This window comes from Kogia breviceps, chromosome 3 (genome assembly GCF_026419965.1).
Source record: "Kogia breviceps isolate mKogBre1 chromosome 3, mKogBre1 haplotype 1, whole genome shotgun sequence".
NCBI lineage: Eukaryota > Metazoa > Chordata > Mammalia > Artiodactyla > Physeteridae > Kogia > Kogia breviceps.
This window is the reverse complement of record NC_081312.1, coordinates 92,526,739-92,547,664: the sequence shown is the minus strand read 5'-3', so window position 1 is coordinate 92,547,664 and position 20,926 is coordinate 92,526,739. Positions and strand designations below refer to the sequence as shown.

The following is a 20,926-nucleotide window of genomic DNA, read 5'->3' as shown; positions in this document are numbered from 1 at the left end:
CGTGTCTGCTGTTCTCTTTTCCCCTTTCTTGTTTTGTCAGCATGCAAACTCCCATTTATCTTTCACAACCTGGCTCAGAAGCAATTACTCTCATAACATGATTTGATGTATACACTTGGCTTGTTCATTATTTATTAATTGCTTTTTTAGTTTAATCAGTTTTATTGTAGTCAAACCTAAATTACAGGGTTAGGAAGTGAATGAGTGATTATGAACTTTATGCACTACTCAGAATTTTTATTTTATTTTATTTTTTTTGCGTTACATGGACCTCTCACTGTTGTGGCCTCTCCCGTTGCAGAGCACAGGCTCCAGACGCGCAGGCCCAGCGGCTATGGCTCACGGGCCCAGCCGCTCTGCGGCACGTGGGATCCTCCCGGACCGGGGCACGAACCCACGTCCCCTGCATTGGCAGGCGGACTCTCAACCACTGCGCCACCAGGGAAGCCCCACTACTCAGAATTTGATCCCAACTCTAAGAGAAGTGTTCCAGAGGATTTTCATATGTTGAGCATAACTGAATTCCTGATCTTACATTTGTGAGACAGTGCCAGTGCTTCACAAGAAGTATCTTTACACAAGGAAATAATTATACTCCAGAGGGCGCACATTACAAAGCCATTGTGGTCAACTAAAACTGATTGTATACTAAGATCAAACACCTCCCTCCATCTACTGGTCATAGGAAAAATTCATCTTGTGTTTACATATTTTTGAGCTTTCTAACACTACACTCATGTACCTTTTTTCTTTCATGTGCCTTTATGAGACAATACAAAATTTCTCATAAGTATCTGCAAAAAAAGTTTACCTGTACTTGGATTTAGACCTGTACTTGTCTTTTTCTGTTTACTTTCAGGCACAATTCTGAATTTGGCCTAAACTTGTCCTTTGTAATGACTCGTAGCTGAAGGAAATAATCTTCTCTCTTTCTAAAATAATAGTTTTTACTACACTGATTTATATATATTTTATAATCCTCATCATTAAATTGAATATCATATCCTGGAACTGTTTTAAACTCGCTTATATATATATACTACTCCACAAAATAGTGTTACTCCAATTTTTCTTTGTGCTTTATTGTTCCATAACTAGGAACTGAATTTATGTGATGAAAAGTCACATAAAACTATATAAATAGGGCTTCCCTGGTGGCGCAGTGGTTGAGGGTCCGCCTGCCGATGCAGGGGATGCGGGTTCATGCCCCAGTCCGGGAAGATCCTACATGCCGCGGGGTGGCTGGGCCCGTGAGCCATGGCCGCTGAGCCTGCACGTCCGGAGCCTGTGCTCTGCGACGGGAGAGACCACAACAGTGAGAGGCCCGCGCACCGCAAAAAAAAAAAAAAAAAACCTATATAAATAAATTTTGTTTTATTTATTTTGATTTGTTATAAGACTAAAGTATGTTAATATAACTAAACAGCTGTTGAGTAATGTGGAATGCACATAAAGCAAATATTCTTATAAACATATAGTTATATTTAGTAATAGACTACTCTGCTATATATAGATTACCATCATAGGTAGTTTAGGCCATGTTAGAATAATGAAATTTAGATTTAGGGAGTAGCAAAAACTAGATTATGGAACTAAAGATGAATAGTTAACATTTACATAATAATTAATATTTACATTGATTTTTCTCAGGTTCCATTATCAACAAAAGGTTAACCACTACAGAATTGAAGATCATAACCAATATTTCTTTACAATTTGCTTTTGTGTTGATTCTATGGAAATCGTAGTTTTGACCTGAAGGAAAGAAATGATTCTACAGTAGTTCAAGACCCCCAGTGGTTGCCTGAAACCAAGGACAGTACTAAACCATATATATGCTATGTTTTTTCCTATACATACATACCTGTAATATAGTTTAATTTATAAATTAGACATAATAGTAGATTAGCAAGAATAATAAAATAGAACAATTATAACAGTATACTGTAATAAAAGTTGTACAAATGTGGTCTCTGTCCTTAATCAACTCCTTCAACTTTGCCAGAAATGTGACAATGACTTCTTCATTAACAGATGTAGCCTCTCCAGTAATTTTTATATTTTTCAGTCCAAACCTGTTCCTGAAACTATGCAACCATCCCTTACTTGCAGTAAATGGCTTGGTGTCACTCATTTCAGGGAATCCTTTGCTGAAGTCTTTGTATAGGCTCAATGTTTTCTGGCATAATACATTACCATCAGTCAAAACATGTTTTCTGTTCATGTCCTTCACCCACAAATTTAATGCCTTTTTCATTTTAACAAAGCACTTTTCACACACTGTGGCCATAACTTCTGCAACAGCAAAGCTAGCACAAATTTCTTTTTTCCTTCACAATTTCATGGATAGAAGATTCGTTCTTACCATGGATCTTAGCAACCTCAGCATACATTTTTTTTTTCTTTTCCTTAAGTTTAGAACTTTTACCATTTCAATTAAAAGAAGCACTTTAGGGCTTCCCTGGTGGCGCAGTGGTTGAGAATCCACCTGCCGATTCAGGGGACACGGGTTCGTGCCCCAGTCTGGGAAGATCCCACATGCCGCAGAGTGGCTGGGCCCCGTGAGCCGTGGCCGCTGAGCCTGTGCGTCTGGATCCTGTACTCCACAACGGGAGAGGCCACAACAGTGAGAGGCCCGCGTACCACAAGGAAAAAAAAAATAAAAGCACTTTAGGGCCTCTCTTTGGCATATGTGAATTTCTACCATCACTACTTTTGAGCTTTGGGGCCATTATTAAGTACAGTAAGGGTAACTTGAACACAAGCATTGTGATACCACAGTAGTGGACCTGATAACTGAGCCCCCTGTTAAGTGACTCACAGGTGGGATTGCTGGACAAAGGGATGATTCACATTCAGGGTGGAACAGAGAGAAATGGCAAGAGATGTCTTCGTGCTACTCAGAATGACTCATAATTTAAAACTTATGAATTGTTTATTTCTGGAATTTTCCAATTTCCATACCTCAATTGATGGAGCAACTGAAACTATAGAAAGTGAAACCACAGATAAGGCGGGACTACTGTATTCTGCTATCCACTTGATTTTGGGTTTTCCCCTTGTTATTTAAATAATGGTTAAATATCAATAGGATTTCACCTATGTAATTAAATTGTTTTGTTTTTTATAAATGTGTGGATTTTCTCTTAACAGTATTCACATTTTAGCAATGTGTGAGTTTCTTTTCTTTTTTTCCTTCATTTTAATATCTCTTTCTAACACACAGGAATACTCTGAAGATAGTAACTCTGAGCCAAATGTGGATTTGGAAAATCAGTACTATAATTCCAAAGCATTAAAAGAAGATGACCCAAAAGCAGCATTAAGCAGTTTCCAAAAGGTTCATATTTTTTCTGGCTGATTCTTTGTCTTATATTTTTCTAAATGATGTCTTAAATCAAGTAAAATCAAGTGATTTTATCTCAGTAATATGTTTGGATACTTAGTGATAATCCTGTAAAATAAGTTTGCATTATGCAACAAAAGCAAATATTTCAAAAGGGCTATACTTCCGTTTTTTCCGATCAGGTTATCTATCGAGCAGGGCCATTGTCCTGAAAAGCTAGTATGGTTCTGGCAGAAAGAATCAACATGCTGGTCAATAGTTATTATCCCTGCAATCATGTTCCTTTGTCTTTTGGTGACAAATCACACAGGTGTGGTTTCATTATTAAATAGTGTGATTTCTTTACTATTGATAAACTTTTGGGTTATTCTTACCAGCGGGTTATTCAGAGGAATAAAAAGTACTTCTGGGATTGTATAATCAAGAAGTAGTTCTTATTTAATCTTTTGATGACAAAACTTCAAAATAAGCTCACTTATCCTTAAGTAAGCATTTTAAGTCTGGTTTCTTTTCTTAAGCCTATTAAAAATGACATTGAGAAGTAGAGTTCTTGGGGCAGTGTTTTTCATGCATATAATGTAAAATTAGTTTACAACTTAGATATTGAGTGTCATTAGAAAATAACGGTATTAAATTATACTGGAAGTCTCTTCTTTTTTTAGGTTTTGGAACTTGAAGGTGAAAAAGGAGAATGGGGATTTAAAGCACTGAAACAAATGATTAAGATTAACTTCAAGTTGGTAAGATTTGTTTTGAGAAGAATTAAACTGTTAATGAAATTCTGTACTTAAAAAACCTCATGGCAACAAAATGTCATTATATCTACTTCTCTAAAATAATTCTGTTGATAATGTTTCCATATTTAGCCTACTTTCCATTTGTGACTACAGTAGTACTAAATTTTAAAAATTCTGCATAGGATACAAAGTTTTCTGTTTAAGAAAACTTATCTTTTCAATACATGGGCAGTATTTAGCTGCATTATTAATAGAATGACTTTTCGCTGTCAAGCTAGCTCAGTCAGTAGAGCATGAGACTCTTAATAGAGTGACTTTTCAACAAACTATTAGTGTTTATTTTGGAGTTCTGAGGTTCTACTTTTTATTACAAAACGTTCCTCTTCCACTGATTAGGGCCAAAACCTTCATGGCTCCTCTCTTTGTCTCTCACCCCACAAATAATCCATTGGTAAATCCAGGTGGCTTTATATATCTTCAGAATACATTCAGTATATTTTATAATTTAGAGGGCTATGGAAGCATCAGGTGTCTCAGGATGGAGATTTTTTTTTAAAAAAAATTTTATTTATTTATTTTTGGCTGTGTTGGGTCTTTGTTGCTGCGCGAGGGCTTTTTCCAGTAGCGGCAAGCGGGGGCCACTCTTCATCGCGGTGTGCAGGCCTCTCACTATCACGGCCTCTCATGTTGAGGAGCACGGGCTCCGAACGCACAGGCTCAGTAGCTGTTGCTCACGGGCTTAGTTGCTCCGCGGCATGTGGGATCTTCCCGGACCAGGGCTCGAACCCGTGTCCCCTGCATTGGCAGGCAGATTCCCAACCACTGCGTCATCAGGGAAGCCCTGGAGATTTTGATTGAACAATTTCGGCGACGTTACGGGTCCATGTTCAACTCCTAAGATTCTGTGATTTGAAATAATACCAAGAGACCCTATAGAAATCTACTATTTTAACATACCTAGTGGTCGTTTAGTTTTTGAGCCCGTTTTAATGTATGCCACCCGTAGGGTTTGATTTTACCATTTTACCTTGAGCCAAGATGGGAAGCAAGTGAAAGGAGAGGATTATTTGTATTTTGTGTTCTTTTGCCTACCTTCCTTCTCTACCTTTTATTTTCTGTAGTAGCATCTCTGAATAAGTTGTGGTTTACAAGAGTAGTTTCAACTTCCATCCCTGCCGCCTCATTTTTGAGTTAGATTCAGAGTCGGACTCATGTTTCTGTGTAGTCCTCTTGGGCAGTAAAAAGTTGGAAAGGTTTGTTGTCAGTTGCTCTGTGTGTTCACCACAAATAAAAACTAGTAAACCTAATCATCCCTCGATCTTTAATTACAGTAACATAATTTTTGAAAAATTAGCTTTAAAGTTATTGTGGCATAAGGAAATGAAGTCAAAACTAACTTTTTGCTAAAATCCTATTTCAGTTATCAAGATATAATCTCAAAGTTGGGACAGTCATATTTCTGATTTCCATTTTGCTAGGAGATATGTTCTATAACTTGGGTTTTAGTGGCTCATTGAGAGAGTGTTACCTGTTATTTACCCCCACGTGGTGCTGGTATACTTGGAAACAAAAGTAGTTTGATGTATATTGCTAAAGCTTTTCTCATTGTTCTATCTGTTTTTTCTCACCTACCCCTACTAGTTTTCTTTTTTGTAATTCACTTGCTTAGAACATTTCAGGGAGTCTTCTCATGTTTTTCTTTTCTTGTCCTTCATGCTATATACCAGGGCAGAACATAGTCATAAGCAGAAAAATCACAGTGTCATTAGTTTATTCTTCACCCTAATAAATTTACATGTTCTGTTATTCAAGAAAAAAAGCATTGTATCTGTCATTGCTCCACCTCTGTGATTAAAAGTATATTGTTAATCCCAATAAAAAAAGGGATTAACAGCGCTTGGAGATTGTGGGGACTGTGGTTGCAGGTTATAAGGTTAGACTCATAAGTTGACTTATATGATATGCTCTGAGGGATGATAGACCCTCTGCCAAAATATTTAAGTGCTGGAAATTTCACTAATAGTCCTTTATTTCCTCAGATCTTTCATGTTTCCTGGAATAACCACAGTAATGCAAATAGTCCTGCAAGGAATAGCAACAGTAGCTACATCTGCTATTGAGTAGAGCCTAGGTGGGAGGACTTTTCCCCTTTTTAGGGGTTGGGAGGACTTTTCTTGATAGTGGGATGAGTACCTGGGCTTGAAGAGATTCTTTCACTTCACATTGTAATATAAGAACCTGCCAATAATAGGGAGAGAAGAAATACATAACTATTGTTAGAGAGCTTCCTGATGAAGGGATAAATTTTTAGGAAAGAATATTTGAAAAGTAGGACTTATTTTCTTTTGGTATATGAATATTTTAGTAGTTTTTGTGATTTAAATAAATGTATTTGTTGTGCCGTGAGGAGCAATATCTGAAATTTGGAAAATCTATAAGTGGTACTTTTTCAAAGCCTAATTTCAAAAATTTGATTCATTTACTGAGTAATCTAGTAATTTCAAATTTAAGCTAAAATGTTTATAATGTTTCCGTCATATAGTTTGTCTATTATTGAAAAACTTATTTTTCAATTAGCTAGTAATATGTACTATAATCTTAATCATGTGTATATATCTTAGTAAATAAATATGTACCTAGTAATGCATTTTTCTTCCCTCACAGACAAACTTTCCAGAAATGATGAACAGATATAAACAACTATTGACATATATTCGGAGTGCAGTCACAAGAAATTATTCTGAAAAATCCATTAATTCTATTCTTGATTATATCTCCACTTCTAAGCAGGTTAGATTCTGTTTTTCCCTCTTAGTACTTATCAATATATTTACCATTTATACTAAGGGCTTTGGTTTTTTGTTTTTAAGGCCTAGAGGTTTTATTTAAGCAGTTATGCTCGTTTTAATTTTTAGTGTGCTTTAAAAATAATGTGTATTTTAGTCTTGATTACAGTACTAATTGTATAATATTAAAAGATTATAACCCTAGCTTAATCTCTTTAAACATCATCTTCAGATACTAACAATCTGCACATAACTTTTGCAGGCTTATATTAGACTTCCATACAGTTACTATCACAGTTCCTTCTAATAAACTTCCTAAGCACTTGAGCTAGCCACCCTGAGCTGTTAATACTTAACAGTGAGTCATAGGTGGTTTGTGTAGATTTGATTAGATAAAGATCCTTGTGAGGAGAACCTGTACTCATATCGGTTAGTAATTGGCATCACTCATTAGGTGTTCAATTCAATAAGTGCTACTATTACAAAGAATAGGTGGATGATGGATGATGAAACTACAGTGGGTATGGGGAATGATAGTGCTTTCATTATTCTAGTCTTTGATTATTAAGAAAAGCAATGATTATTTTATTGCTAAGGTAATTTTTAATTGGACCTTTTGTTTATATTCTTTTAAGCAACATAGTCCTAAGTTTCAGCTTTCTTATGCTATGATATTTGAGCACAAGCAGTATTTTCTATATCACTTGGCATTTCTCAGAACATTTGATAACTCTTTGTACTCAAAAAATGTTCATCTCAGGATCACCGTCTTTCATTCTACCTTTTTTGCTAGATGTTGTTTTTATTCTTGAGGCAGTTGATTTTTACTATTTATATCTAAAATATATGTAATGGAAATAGAGGAATATAAACTTGTGTTCAGAACATTAACACTAATGGCACTAATTCTAGAGTTCTTAAATATCAGGGGGCTCTTCTTAAGTGGAAAAATATTTTCTGAGTTTTACAAACAAGTGTTCATCAAAACATTTTGGGGGGGGCGTCCCTGGTGGCGCAGTGGTTGAGAATCCGCCTGCCGATGCAGGGGACATGGGTTCGTGCCCCGGTCCGGGAAGATCCCACATGCCACGGAGCGGCTGGGTCCGTGAGCCATGGCCGCTGAGCCTGTGCGTCCGGAGCCTGTGCTCCACAACGGGAGAGGCCACAACAGTGACAGGCCTGCATACCACAAAAAAACAAACAAAAAAACAAAAACATTTTTTTGTACATTATTCATAAATGGTATGCCAGATGTTGGGGGAGGGGGATTAAGTAATTTGAAACTTTTAAGATTGTGTGTTGCTTCATGCTATTATATGTAAGCTTTTTGTCTTTTTGAAAGTAAGTATAGATATTGGTTGGGCAACACTTGACTTACTGTGCGATCGATCGGCAGTCGTGAATAAATAGGCAACCTTTTCTGAAAGTATCAAGCTTTCCTGTTCTCATGGCCCTCTTACCTCTTGATCCTGTTAAGTAGAGACCTAGAGAATCAGGTATTCAAACAAAGGTAGAGCCTGAAGGGGGAGGAGGGGGACAGAGGAGCTTATCATAATGCAAAACAAACATCAATTTCCATTAAAAAAGTCAGACTTATGAACTGATGGTGTTAGACTCAGCTAAAATTGTGCTAGACTTTTCCCTCCACTCAACTCCAACAGTTTACCAGTAACTTAAAAGCTTGTAGTCCAGTTAATTGATTAGTAACATTTATAGAAGAATTTTTGAGGGAAGAGGCTTATTCTTTGTTTCTTTAACAACTTACTTAGTGTTTGCCATATAGTAGGCACCAAATAAGAGTTGAGTGCATAAGATATGCACTATTAATAATAAACAGCACAACTAGTTCTATGTGCATGTCATTTACTTTGCTAATATAGAACAAGTTATAAGATTGAAAAGGACAAACCTATACTACTAGAGCATTAGACATTTTCTGGGTTTTATTATTTTTAATGCATAAAAACACATCTTGGCACTTTTTGTAAATTTGGTCTGTACTTTGCTAAGGTTTTGTTAATTTTGTGAACTGTCGCAGACATTCAGTAAGATACAGATAGTGTATCTTATGTATATTAAAGTTCAAATATGCACTTTTAGTTTGCTCAAATTAACTTTATTAACAGGTCCAAATTTGCTGTTTACAATTATAGAATTCTGATTTTTTATGTCAGATGGATTTACTGCAGGAATTCTATGAAACAACACTGGAAGCTTTGAAAGATGCTAAGAATGACAGACTGTGGTTTAAGACAAATACAAAGGTAACAATTATAATTACATTTTTTTCTTTTGAAGAGTGGGCGGGTATCCTTGATATATCAACTCTAGAGATGCACCTTCTGTTGAAATCTTTTAATTTTAATAAGTTTATTTTTTTACAGCTGGGGAAATTATATTTAGAACGAGAGGAATATGGAAAGCTTCAAAAAATTTTACGCCAGTTACATCAGTCCTGCCAGGTAGCATTCTTTTATTTTTTCTTAATATTTCTTCATAATAAAAAGGCATAAGAAAAAATTGTATTTGAAACATTGTTTAGGGATGTTTTTGTTCAAGCATCATTGCAAGAATAAAATTTGGGAAATAAGTTACCAGAAAGCTAATTTTTTCTGAGAATTACATTTCTTTTTCCGAGTCCTAATTTCAGTCCTTATCTTTGTAGAATGAGGCATAGGTATCAATAAATGAACAGACCAGTCATTAATACTAAGAATAAGCCTTTCATATTTAATTTGTACCCTATGAAAATTGGAAAGGATATTATAGACATACATCATAAAGATATTTTATATTCTAGTTTTCATGTGTGAATCCTCTGTAACACCATTGTCCCATAGAACTTCATGTGGTGTTAGAAACATTCTGTATCTGTGCTCTCCAATATGGTAGCATCAGATACATGTCATCAAGCACTTGAAACGTGACTAGTGAGATGAAGGTACTGAGTTTTTAATTTAATTTAAATTTGGATAACCATGTGGTCTGGACAGTACACCTGTATAACTTTCTAAATGTGAGCTGTAATTTTGTATTTCCTTTATTGTCTTGATCAATAAGTTACTTGATATTAGTTTAAATATTATGTAGAAATACTGTTTTAAATATTTTTATGCTCTTTCGATGCCATGTACTCTTATTTTAATTATATGTTATTTCTGTGAATGGGTAAAAAGTTAATCAGAAAAGTGTTCTAAATCATCTGCAGATATTCTCATTTAATAATTTTACCTTTTTTTAGTTTTTAAAAACAGGAAAATGTTTTATATTTCATAATAGGTTTGGTTTATAAGGCAGATCAGTCATTTATGGATTGTTTCTTATCTATACATTCTTAAGGAAAGCTTAGTCTGATACATAACCAGCTGTGTGTTCACTTCCACATGAAATGAAAATGGTTGAGAAGGCATTTCTAATTTTAAAAAGTCTTACAATATATACATAAGGAATATGAAAAAGCCCTCTGGAGAAGTTTTTTGCTTGGTTTATTTTAGAACATAAGGAAAATGCCATCTGGATTGTAAATAACATTAAAGCATAGAGAGATGCATAATAATCTGAACGTATAGATTGTCTTACATATCATATTTTTTAGTCTGGTTGTGACTCATTAGTGAATAACAAATAAAGGTAAGTTTTAAGTTGGAAGACCAAATAAATAATAAATTTTGGCTTTGTGTATGTCAGTGCTTGATATTATGACTATCTGACTGTTGACCATATTCTGTTTTTCATGGCCTGTGTTTTGTGGGCTGTTGGTCATCTTTCAAAGTTGAACTCAAAACTCCCCACCTTTGTTATTCCTTTGACATCCCCCAAGAGAATTAGTCCTTTCTCTTCCATTCTTGGCACTTGGTTCATACTTAACTAGAGTTGTTATCATTTATATTATAATTTATCTGTTGACAGATTAGTCTTCTAGATTGTGAACTTTTGGAGATCAGGGACATTGGCTTATTTAAATTCGTATTTCCCCAAGGTAGACCCAGTACTTGGCACTAGGAAGGCACTTGGGAAGTGCTTTTGATTGAATTAGTGGATCTAAAGTAGTTGTGAAGATTTGGAGAAGGCCATTCATAATCTCCTAGATAAAACAAAACATTGCAACTTTTATACATAAAAAAATACCTCTGGCCACGTTTTTTCCTATTGAATGACTAGAAAATACAATAGGCTTTTCCTATTGAATGACTAGAAAATACAAAAATGACTAGAAAATGGGTTCCTTTTTGGCCATTAAAGGTCATGTTCTTAGTAATCTAGGTCCCAATTGAAATTTGTAATGCATTTTCCCACAGAATTAGTATTTTTTTTTTTTTTTTTTGCGGTACGTGGGCCTTTCACTGCTGTGGCCTCTTATTGTGGAGCACAGGCTCCGGACACGCAGGCTCAGCGGCCATGGCTCACGGGCCTAGCCACTCCGTGGCATGTGGGATCTTCCCGGACCGGGGCACGAACCCATGTCCTCTGCATCGGCAGGCAGACTCTCAACCACTGCGCCACCAGAGAAGCCCCAGAATTAGTATTATAAGTGTAAGCTTCTCAGGGTAACTCAAGTAAAAATCACTAGGTTGACTCTGAATTCTGTCTTGACTAAATGTTCATTATTTGCTTTCCTAGACTGATGATGGAGAAGATGACCTGAAAAAAGGCACACAGTTATTAGAAATATATGCTTTGGAAATTCAAATGTACACGGCACAGAAAAATAACAAAAAACTTAAAGCACTCTATGAACAGTCGCTTCACATCAAGTCTGCCATCCCTCATCCACTGATCATGGGAGTCATCAGAGGCAAGTTTGGTTTGGAAAGGGTGGGCAGTGTCATGGGAAGATATCAAGGTGTCCTTACATATGAGTGAATGACTCTAAAGGTTGTTTGTTTTAGTGAAAATAAAAGGCAAAGTAGTGAAGTCAAAGAAATGATCTAGTCTTAGAAGAGAATGAGGATGAATTTTTGTCTTGTAAAATTTACATCAGTAAAGATATTATTAATAAAAAATTCACCATCAGAAGTTCTATCATTGAATTGTAATGATATATATAATTACTTTCTTTTTTAATGATTTATTTATTTTTTATTGAAGTATAGTTGATTTACAATATGTTAATTTCTGCTGTACAGCAAAGTGACTCAGTTATACATATATACATTCTTTTTTATATTCTTTTCCATTATGATTTATCACAGAATATTGAATATAGTGTGCTGTGCTGTACAATAGGACGTTGTTATTTATCCATTCTATATGTAATAGTTTTCCGTTAACCCCAAACTTCCAGTCCATTCCTCCTTCCCCCCTCCCCCTTGACAATCACAAGTCTGTTCTCTATGTCTGTGAGTCTGTTTCTATTCTGTAGATATGTTCATTTGTGGCTTTATTTTATATGAGTGATATTATATGGGATCTTTCTCTTTCTGACTTACTTCACTTAGTATGATCATCTCTAGTTGCATCCATGTTGCTGCAAATGGCATTATTTCATTCTTTTTATGGCCAAGTAGTATTCCATTGTGTATATGTACCACATCTTCTTTATCCATTCATCTGTCGATGAACATTTAAGTTGTTTCCATGTCTTGGCTGCTGTGAACATAGGGATACATGTATCTTTTTGAATTATAAGTTTCTCTGAATATATGCCCAGGAGTGGGATTGCTGGATCATATACGGTAATTCTATTTTTAGTTTTCTGAGGAACCTCCATACTGTTTTCCATAGTGACTGCACCAACTTAACATTCCCACCAACAGAGTAGGAGGGTTCTTACCTTTCCTCCACACCCTCTCCAGCATTTGCTATTTGTAGACTTTTTAATTATGGCCATTCTGATTGGTGTGAGGTAGTAGCTCATTGTAGTTTTGATAAAATTACTTTCTACTTCAACTGAGAATAAAGATTTGCAAATGCATGTTTGGCTGATGTTTAATGAAGAGCTTGCTTTTAAGAATTAAATTATGTGCCCTTTACACACTACAGGAGCTAGTAGTCTTCAAGATATAGAATTAAAAGAGTAGAAGCACTGAAATAGTTTTCATTTGATTTTTATAAAGTGTTCAATCTTGTTATTACAGAACTGAATATGTCCTCTTTTTTCCTGTTTTATTCTTTACAGAATGTGGTGGTAAAATGCACTTGAGAGAAGGTGAATTTGAAAAGGCACACACTGATTTTTTTGAAGCCTTCAAGAATTATGATGAATCGGGAAGTCCAAGACGAACCACTTGCTTAAAATATTTGGTCTTAGCAAATATGCTAATGAAATCGGGAATAAATCCATTTGACTCACAGGAGGTATGTTTCTGCTCTAATTCTTCATTTCTATCAGCTATCTCTTGTGAAAATAAATGTATTCTTTCTTTGTACATACACAGTTAATTCTTCTTCTTTTTTTTAACTGTTTAGGCCAAACCTTACAAAAATGATCCAGAAATTCTAGCAATGACGAATTTAGTAAGGTAAGCTTTAATATTTCAGTTAAGGTAAATTACCTTAAAGCAGTGAATAAATAGGAGAGAGGAGAGAACTTTACAGAATTCAGTTAATACTCAATGTTTGCTGTCTTGTATTTTGGCTTGAAGTATACCAAGGTTTATGAAATTTTTGAAGTCATTTATTTTACTGTTAGTCATGAGATTTTATAAGTATTCATTATCTGTATGAGTGTGTGCACACACTGTTTTTCAGTAGAAAGCTGTAGAGGTTTTAAAACAATTTCACAATGTTACAGTTTCTACCTGCCTTAATCCAAAATGAAATTATGAATTGGTCTACATTAGTCAAGAATTTTCAGTAAGACAGCTTCTTTACTTCTATATTTTCTTAATTGACAAGATTAAAAAACACTTTAAATAAATTTGTCTCAGCTAAATTTCTGAGGTAAGGAGCAGCAGAGGTGTCATACTGGTAAGAAATCTAAGGATTTATTGTTGCCTTTTGTGGAGAAAGATATGACTAATTATAGCTAATGACTAAAAAACCTGCCATAATCAATTAATATTAAACAAAATTAAAGAAAATGAAACCAAGCAAAGAGCCTAGAAAAGACCTGTTTTTGTAAAAAAAATCAATGAGCAAGAAAAATTTTCCTCTGGGCCAGGAATAGATGGAGCCTAGGCTTTAATAAGCTTTCTTTATAGGAAACTAAGGAACTTACTAGGTTTCAAGTCCATTGTTTAGATCATACAGCTGAGTACCAAGACAGGAAGAATGTAGTTAGGGACATGGGGCAAGGTTGGGTTTTTTTGTTTGTTTTCAGATACATGTAGGTAATTTAGATGACCAGACATTGTCTTAATAGTCTTTTTTTAATTTAAAAAAGTACTGTTAGGCTATAAATTATGAGTCACCTACTTATAAATTTTATATACTTGGAGAGAATAGCTTATTTCATGATAGTGTTTAAGCTTCTATGTAAAATGTCCTCATTTACTTTGTCTTTGTTTGGCTATGACTTTTACAAGTTTCTAGGCTTTTTGTTTGTTTGAAACCTTAATTTTGCTGTAAAAAATAAGAAAGATTTTATTTTAAGGGGACTACGAATGGTTAGGGGATAAAAAACCTAAACTGCAACATTAAAAAATCAGTTTCTTTTTTATTGTTTACTTCTTTAGTTTATCTTAATATATATTTGATGAATTAAGTTGATTTTAGTTCTGAAAGGAGGCTTCTCCATCTTTATTTCAAATAGTTTATTCCACCTACATTTGGCCACATTAAGAGATTATTCGTTTAGAGGTTAGCTTCATAATACTTTAAAAAAATGTTTATTATATTAAATTACTAAGCAACAGTTTAACTTTTAAAACTCTTAAAGAAATATTGAGGGAAAGTTTTGCCCTAGACATTAATATTTTGTTCAAATTAAATTGGTTAAATGCATTAAATGGATTAAAGTACTGATTTATCAGACCTTTAAAAAGTAATGGCTGTATTTGTATATTTATTATGTCTTACAATTTACTCTAGTGAAGCCTCTGTATTAGAACTCTAAAACTTATTTTAATGATGAATTTTGAAAGAAGTGGCCTGTGGTGTCCCACATTTTGTGTAAGATTTTTTTTTTAAGCCACTTAAATAGTGGAAGAATGTCTTTTGGTTAAAATATATGTGTGTGCAAGTGTTTTCACTATTTGAATATATCCTCCTATAGTATTATATATTACAATAATATATTTGGGGTAGGTAAGAAAAGTAATGCTTCCTAATTTTATCTTCCTAGTCAGTTGCCAGCAGACTAGAGGAAAATAATTCCTGTTGAAGCACTTGAATCACCTGTCCCTAACATGAAGTTACATTGCGAACCAACAGATGGAAGCACAGCAGAGGGCGTGCAGAATGGCTGATGATATGTCTTACATATAAAGCAGACAGTGGTGCCATATCCAGAAGGTTGGCTTCTTCCTTCTCAGCACCTTTAGCAATCCCCATAGTGCCTCCGAGAGTAGATAGTAGAAATCTCAGAGAATCATGAATGTAAATCAGCCTTTGGCCTTCTGCAGCAGTGTCCATCACTCTCTACTTTGTGTGTGTATCCCATTTGGCACTAATTATCTGCCACCATTGTTTCTGCTGTATAGCTCAGTGGAATTTTAAGGCTAGAGATAATTGAGAATCAAATGTTCCCTTTAAGAAGTTTTGGCAGTTGCTGGTACCTTTCTAGAAGATAAAAATTAGGAAGCTGCATTTCTGAATAACTGTCAGAGAGGATATACTGTCTTATATCCAAACTCCTCTGTACAGTAGTATGCATGAAACCTGGTTTCTTAGGGATTAAACAATGCACAATTTAACTTAAAAGCATCAAGCATTAAACAATTATTAAACTCTTGTCAATTCTTAACAGTACCAAGATTTAGAGATTTTAATTAGCTATGTATAAATATAATATTATAACCCCAGAAGATATAATTTATCTTTCCTTTATAAAACCAAAAGCATTAAAAAGGAAATTCATTTTATTTTCAGAAGGATACGTGTGTGTTTAATTTCAATTTCCATGACAGAAACTATAATATAATTTAGATTTTTGCATATAAAAATTGAGAAATAGGCTCTTTGGATTATCTGATTTAATATATGACTTCTTCATGTTTGACAAAATTTATGCTTTTCTTTTTCTGTTAGTGCCTATCAGAATAATGACATCACTGAATTTGAAAAGATTCTAAAAACAAATCACAGCAACATCATGGATGATCCTTTCATAAGGGAACACATTGAAGGTATATTCTTTCTGCTGAAATTGTTACTTTCTTTGTGACTGTCAAACAGTACTTCTTAATGGAGCTACATGGAATTAAGCTGTTTTTCTTCTGTTTACTGCAAAATAGAGAAATGTTTCTAAGTGCTGTCATGGAATGGAATATTCCTTAAAATTATAAAGCTATTTTAAAGAAATCACTAGCCAATTTCACTTATTAATGTAATCAAGTTCTTATATGATGTCTGTTTCATTTAAGGTGGCTGTCCCTTTTACCTTCTTATTCTAGTTTAGATATTGTTGCATGTTTATTACTGATGTTGAAGTTCAAAGTTAATTTTTAGGATTGATTTTTGACAACAAAAGTTTTGAAAACAGCCTGCTATTGATAATGCTGAGATGCACTTACTTTGAAAAGGTAGGCTAACACTGTACCAACAAACATATGAGATTTTTAATAAGTTCTGATTAACAAAGATAAAAGTCATCTCTTTGTTCTGGAACCACTTATACCTCCAGTGTTCCTACCTGTTATGGAGCTATTTGAGGGTTTTTAATAACCATTTGGAACAACTTATTCAAATACTTAAATTCCAGATGCATTAAGAAAATCCAAAGATTAGAAGTAATGTTCTTTTGTTCCTCACCTTTCTTTCTCTTTCATTCAACAGACATTTTTTAAGTTCTTATTTGAACTTAGAACGATACTATATTTTGTGGGCATAGAAAAATGTAGAAGTCTCGTGCATGAACTCCTATCTATTTTTTTTAAAGGACACTTACATGAAAAACTAGGGACAATTGTAAAATCATTGTATAAAATGTACTACTCTAGGTTTTTTGAAAGAGCGTAAAATAAGGAACTTGGTGGGAATAAATTGTGAACAAATTAGAGCTTCTTGAAAGAGGAAACTGTAGAGGAAATGATGAGCAGTGGAGTATTATTGAGAAGGCAAGAGGATATTTTAAGTAGTATCACAACATGAGCAAAATCAGGGAGGTGGGAACAAGAAAAAATTATGTGAAAGACAGCCTTTAATTGTACTATGCATCTGTTGAACCCAGATGTTTTTAGACACAAATACCCTATGTTCTTGCTAGGAAGAAAGATGTATTTTGAGAAGATAAATGATATAGTTAATTAATGTAATTTAGAAGTACATAGTGATTCATAAAGATATACAAACTAGTAAATACAAATGTGTTATTTTAACTTTTTTCTTTCAGAGCTTTTGCGAAACATCAGAACACAAGTGCTTATAAAATTAATTAAGCCTTACACAAGAATACATATTCCTTTTATTTCTAAGGTACTTTTATTCATTGATTTTAATATTTATTTATAATATTTATAATTTGTAGTTATAAATGCAGTATACCTATCTTCTATTTAAAAGAGTGATTCTTGTTAACTTTTATAATACTACATTTTTAAAATACAGCATAACTTAAGGTTTTTCCTTTTAGTGTGAATTTTTCTGTTTTCCTGGCATAAATTGAGTTAAAAGAAAAGAGAAATAAGGAATCATTATATTTCATTTTAAAGATTCCTTCAGCCTCAGAGAAAATTATAGGAGAGAAAGTGGCTAAAATATATAATGGATGTATGGCTAACCCCAACCACAATAAAATTATAGCAGGGGTATACTTTTAAAGTTAACAAATTGGATTTTATCAGACCTGTGTTCTCCGAAGTATTTTGAACAGATAATGAAATTTGTTTTAAATTTTCTTTGTTAAGTGGTAGAAATGAATTTAAAATATTTAAGAATAATTATATAAAATCTTGAAGTCTTTCAAAAAGTTAATTGGTAGAATTATAATGAGTCTCTTGTCTTAGGAGTTAAACATAGATGTAGCCGATGTGGAGAGCTTGCTGGTGCAGTGCATATTGGATAAGTAAGTACTTGACTATTTTGTACCACAAAATGTTTAGGACATAAAATTTGAATAATTATGACAAAGGTAACGGTTGAATTCTTGATTTTTCATAAAACTCTGGCTATGGTTTTCTATTAAAAGAGATATATGTGTGTGATGACTTTTTATAAATGAATGATCATATTAAGAACATGATCTTTGAAAAAGTTCTAAAAGACTTTTCAAAAGGCTTCTCATTCAGTATATGACCCATATACAGCTAGAGAATTATTTAATGGATAGTATTATTTTGTTTTTAAAGTTTAAAGTGTGATACATAATAGTTTAGAAATTGTATCTTTTTTAAATGCAGTATGTTATTTAAAGCTTCACAAATTACATTTGCTCTTGATTAATTTTGAAGTATATGCCTATTGGTTCTTTCAATGAAATTGGTGAAAGGTAGCTGAAATCTGGTTTCTGTCTAAAGATTGAATAAGGTAGTGAATGTTAAATTAATGCTGAACTCAACCATTCAGTGTAGGCAGCAGCTTTTTTCTTTTGCATTTATTGATATTGTGACTATTTTATGAAGTCCAGAAGATATGTTTAGTGAAAATGGTTTGTAGACATGTCTTCTTTTATTTATTTATTTCCAGCACTATTCATGGCCGAATTGATCAAGTCAACCAACTCCTTGAATTGGATCATCAGAAGAGGGGTGGTGCCCGATATACTGCACTAGATAAATGGACCAACCAACTAAATTCTCTCAACCAGGCTGTAGTCAGTAAACTGGCTTAACAGAGAACAAGCTTTTACAGACATACTTAAGGCAACAGTGCAGAGATGTAACCCTTAAAAGAACTGGGAATGGCAAAACTACTGTCGGTTGATGTGTCCCGAAAATTATTGGAGTTATGGCAGAAGTGCTTTTTTTGATCAACTGGTTTGTGTTTTGCTGCTGCATTTATCCCAAGAAAAACAGCTTTAATCTCCAGAAGAAAACCAAAATGCCGTGGGATTTATGCTGTATTGACATCTTGCCCTAAAACATACAACATCATAGTAATTTGTCATGGGCAACATGACCAGAGAGAAGATTTTTGTCATGATTTTAAATACACTGACACGCTACTGTTGGTTAAATTTAAACATGTTTTACCTGCAGAAATTCTCTCACAAATAACCTGCAATAACTTGAAATGCATACCCTTTTGAACACTTCCTTTTCTCATGTATAAATTAAAATGTTTGCTGCATTTTGCAAAATGTCAGTTCTCCAAAAATGTGTCCGTATATTTCTGTACCTGCAGTGTAGTAAAGGTTTAGATGAAACCCCATAATTATAGTGGCATACTGTCACTTAGGTTTCAAGCAGCAAAATAAACAGTGCAGCTCAGAAATTGTAGTTTGGTTCTTGATGCGTTTTTATTACATGTGGGGTTTTTGTTTTGTTTTTTAGTACCTTAGAAATGTCAAATTATTTTTCTCCAGTTAATGATAAAAAGCCTGGGAGCAAATAAGTCAGTTATTTGCTTTCAAGTTTTTAAGGAGAATTAGTTTCTAACAAAACATTTGCATAGTACTTAACTTTGAAAGTGATACTTTAAAGGAATAAAATCCTTTTTTTTTTTTTTTTTAAGAATGATACTCCTTTTTAAAAGATTCTAACTCTCAGAATGTTCACTTTAAACAAATATGCCAGAATATAGACAGCTAAATGAATGTTACCCTGCATCGTGATCATGCTGGAAAATTGTTTCCTAATTCCAGCAATCTACCATTGCTCAAAACCTTTTGGGTTTTGCTCTTTTACAATTGCATTCAGAGCTAATTTAAGTCACACACACTATTAACTTTATGATTGCATATTGTTAAAAAATACATATATATTACCCAACTTGATTGTTTTATAGTTACCATTTTGGGGCACCAAATGTCTTTTGACTGTTTCCAAAAATTAAATCTATCTTTGAGGTAATAGTAGGAAGTATGCAACTGTCTTTGAAGGCGATCGCAAAAGAGTTTTAAAGGTATTTTGAGCAGTGGTAGCATAGTTAGGAGAATGAACTGTGGCCTTCCAAGGTGACTACCTTAAAGGAGACGCAGCTCATTTGAATGTATTGAGTTTTGGATGTATTCGTTTCATTTAAAAAAACAAAGTTCACATTATTTTATAGAGTTGAAAGGAAGAACTAAGATAAAGATAATTTCTTTGGTTTTTCTATTGCTTGTTATTATGTAAAAAGAAGTGTGTGGCAGTTCAGAAGGAAGACTGTTGTAACTGAAGAATGACAACCAAGAATTTTTGATCATTAAATCAAATTTTATAAACAGTGGAAGGAGCATGGACTTAAAAACAAGGCAGGCTTATTTGGTTTTGTCAAAATTTTACAAAAATATGTGATATATATTTATACTAAAACTATATAATCCTTAGATTTAGGAGAGCAATCAGTTAATGTCTTTAGCAGATTAAAGCAGTATTAAATACAGGTGCAACTTGAAAATGTAGAAAACTGAAAGAAAATGAAAGACAAAATTAATGTCTGGTAGGGAATAAAAAAGTTTAAGATATTATAAAATGTGTATTTTTTTCTCTTCTGCATAAATCATTTGTGAAAAATGTGCTAAATTTTTTTTACAGGAGTAGTAATAATTAGGACTTATTTTTCAACATAATTTAGAGACTCTTGTTACCCAAATAAAAATGACAAGTTTCTGTGCCTATATTCAACTATGTATGCATGTGATATAACTGGAAAAAGGTTTTGCTTATATTTGAATTGATGGAATTAGAAATCAAGGGATCTGAATGACGTGATTTAACTCTTACTCTCCAACTCTTAACATGCCCAGTTCTCCTGTGGTATCTTTGCTGTGCGCAGTAATGCATCTTCCAGTTTCTAGGGAAAGCATGCACTTGTTATTTTTTGAGAAGCTAGGCTTAGTGTCTAACAACATCCAAAGTTATACCATAATCTTCAAT

At 33.7% G+C, this 20,926-nt stretch overlaps 1 protein-coding gene across 2 annotated transcripts in view; it reads left to right on the top strand.

Moving 5' to 3' along the window:
• Positions 1-19,345, top strand: part of COPS2 (COP9 signalosome subunit 2) — a 28,340-nt gene extending 8,995 nt beyond the window's left edge. The window contains exons 2-13 of one of the 2 annotated variants that reach the window (XM_059056385.2): positions 3,227-3,340; positions 4,009-4,086; positions 6,748-6,873; positions 9,044-9,133; positions 9,254-9,331; positions 11,490-11,664; positions 12,988-13,166; positions 13,278-13,330; positions 15,999-16,096; positions 17,302-17,384; positions 17,915-17,973; positions 18,594-19,345. In XM_059056385.2, coding sequence (XP_058912368.1) covers positions 3,227-3,340; positions 4,009-4,086; positions 6,748-6,873; positions 9,044-9,133; positions 9,254-9,331; positions 11,490-11,664; positions 12,988-13,166; positions 13,278-13,330; positions 15,999-16,096; positions 17,302-17,384; positions 17,915-17,973; positions 18,594-18,738 — 1,278 coding nt within the window. In that variant the 3' untranslated portion in view covers positions 18,739-19,345. Of the gene's footprint in view, positions 1-3,226; positions 3,341-4,008; positions 4,087-6,747; positions 6,874-9,022; positions 9,134-9,253; positions 9,332-11,489; positions 11,665-12,987; positions 13,167-13,277; positions 13,331-15,998; positions 16,097-17,301; positions 17,385-17,914; positions 17,974-18,593 lie in introns of both variants that reach the window. The other variant, XM_059056384.2, reaches the window with a different exon arrangement.
• Positions 19,346-20,926: the final 1,581 nt, after the last annotated feature.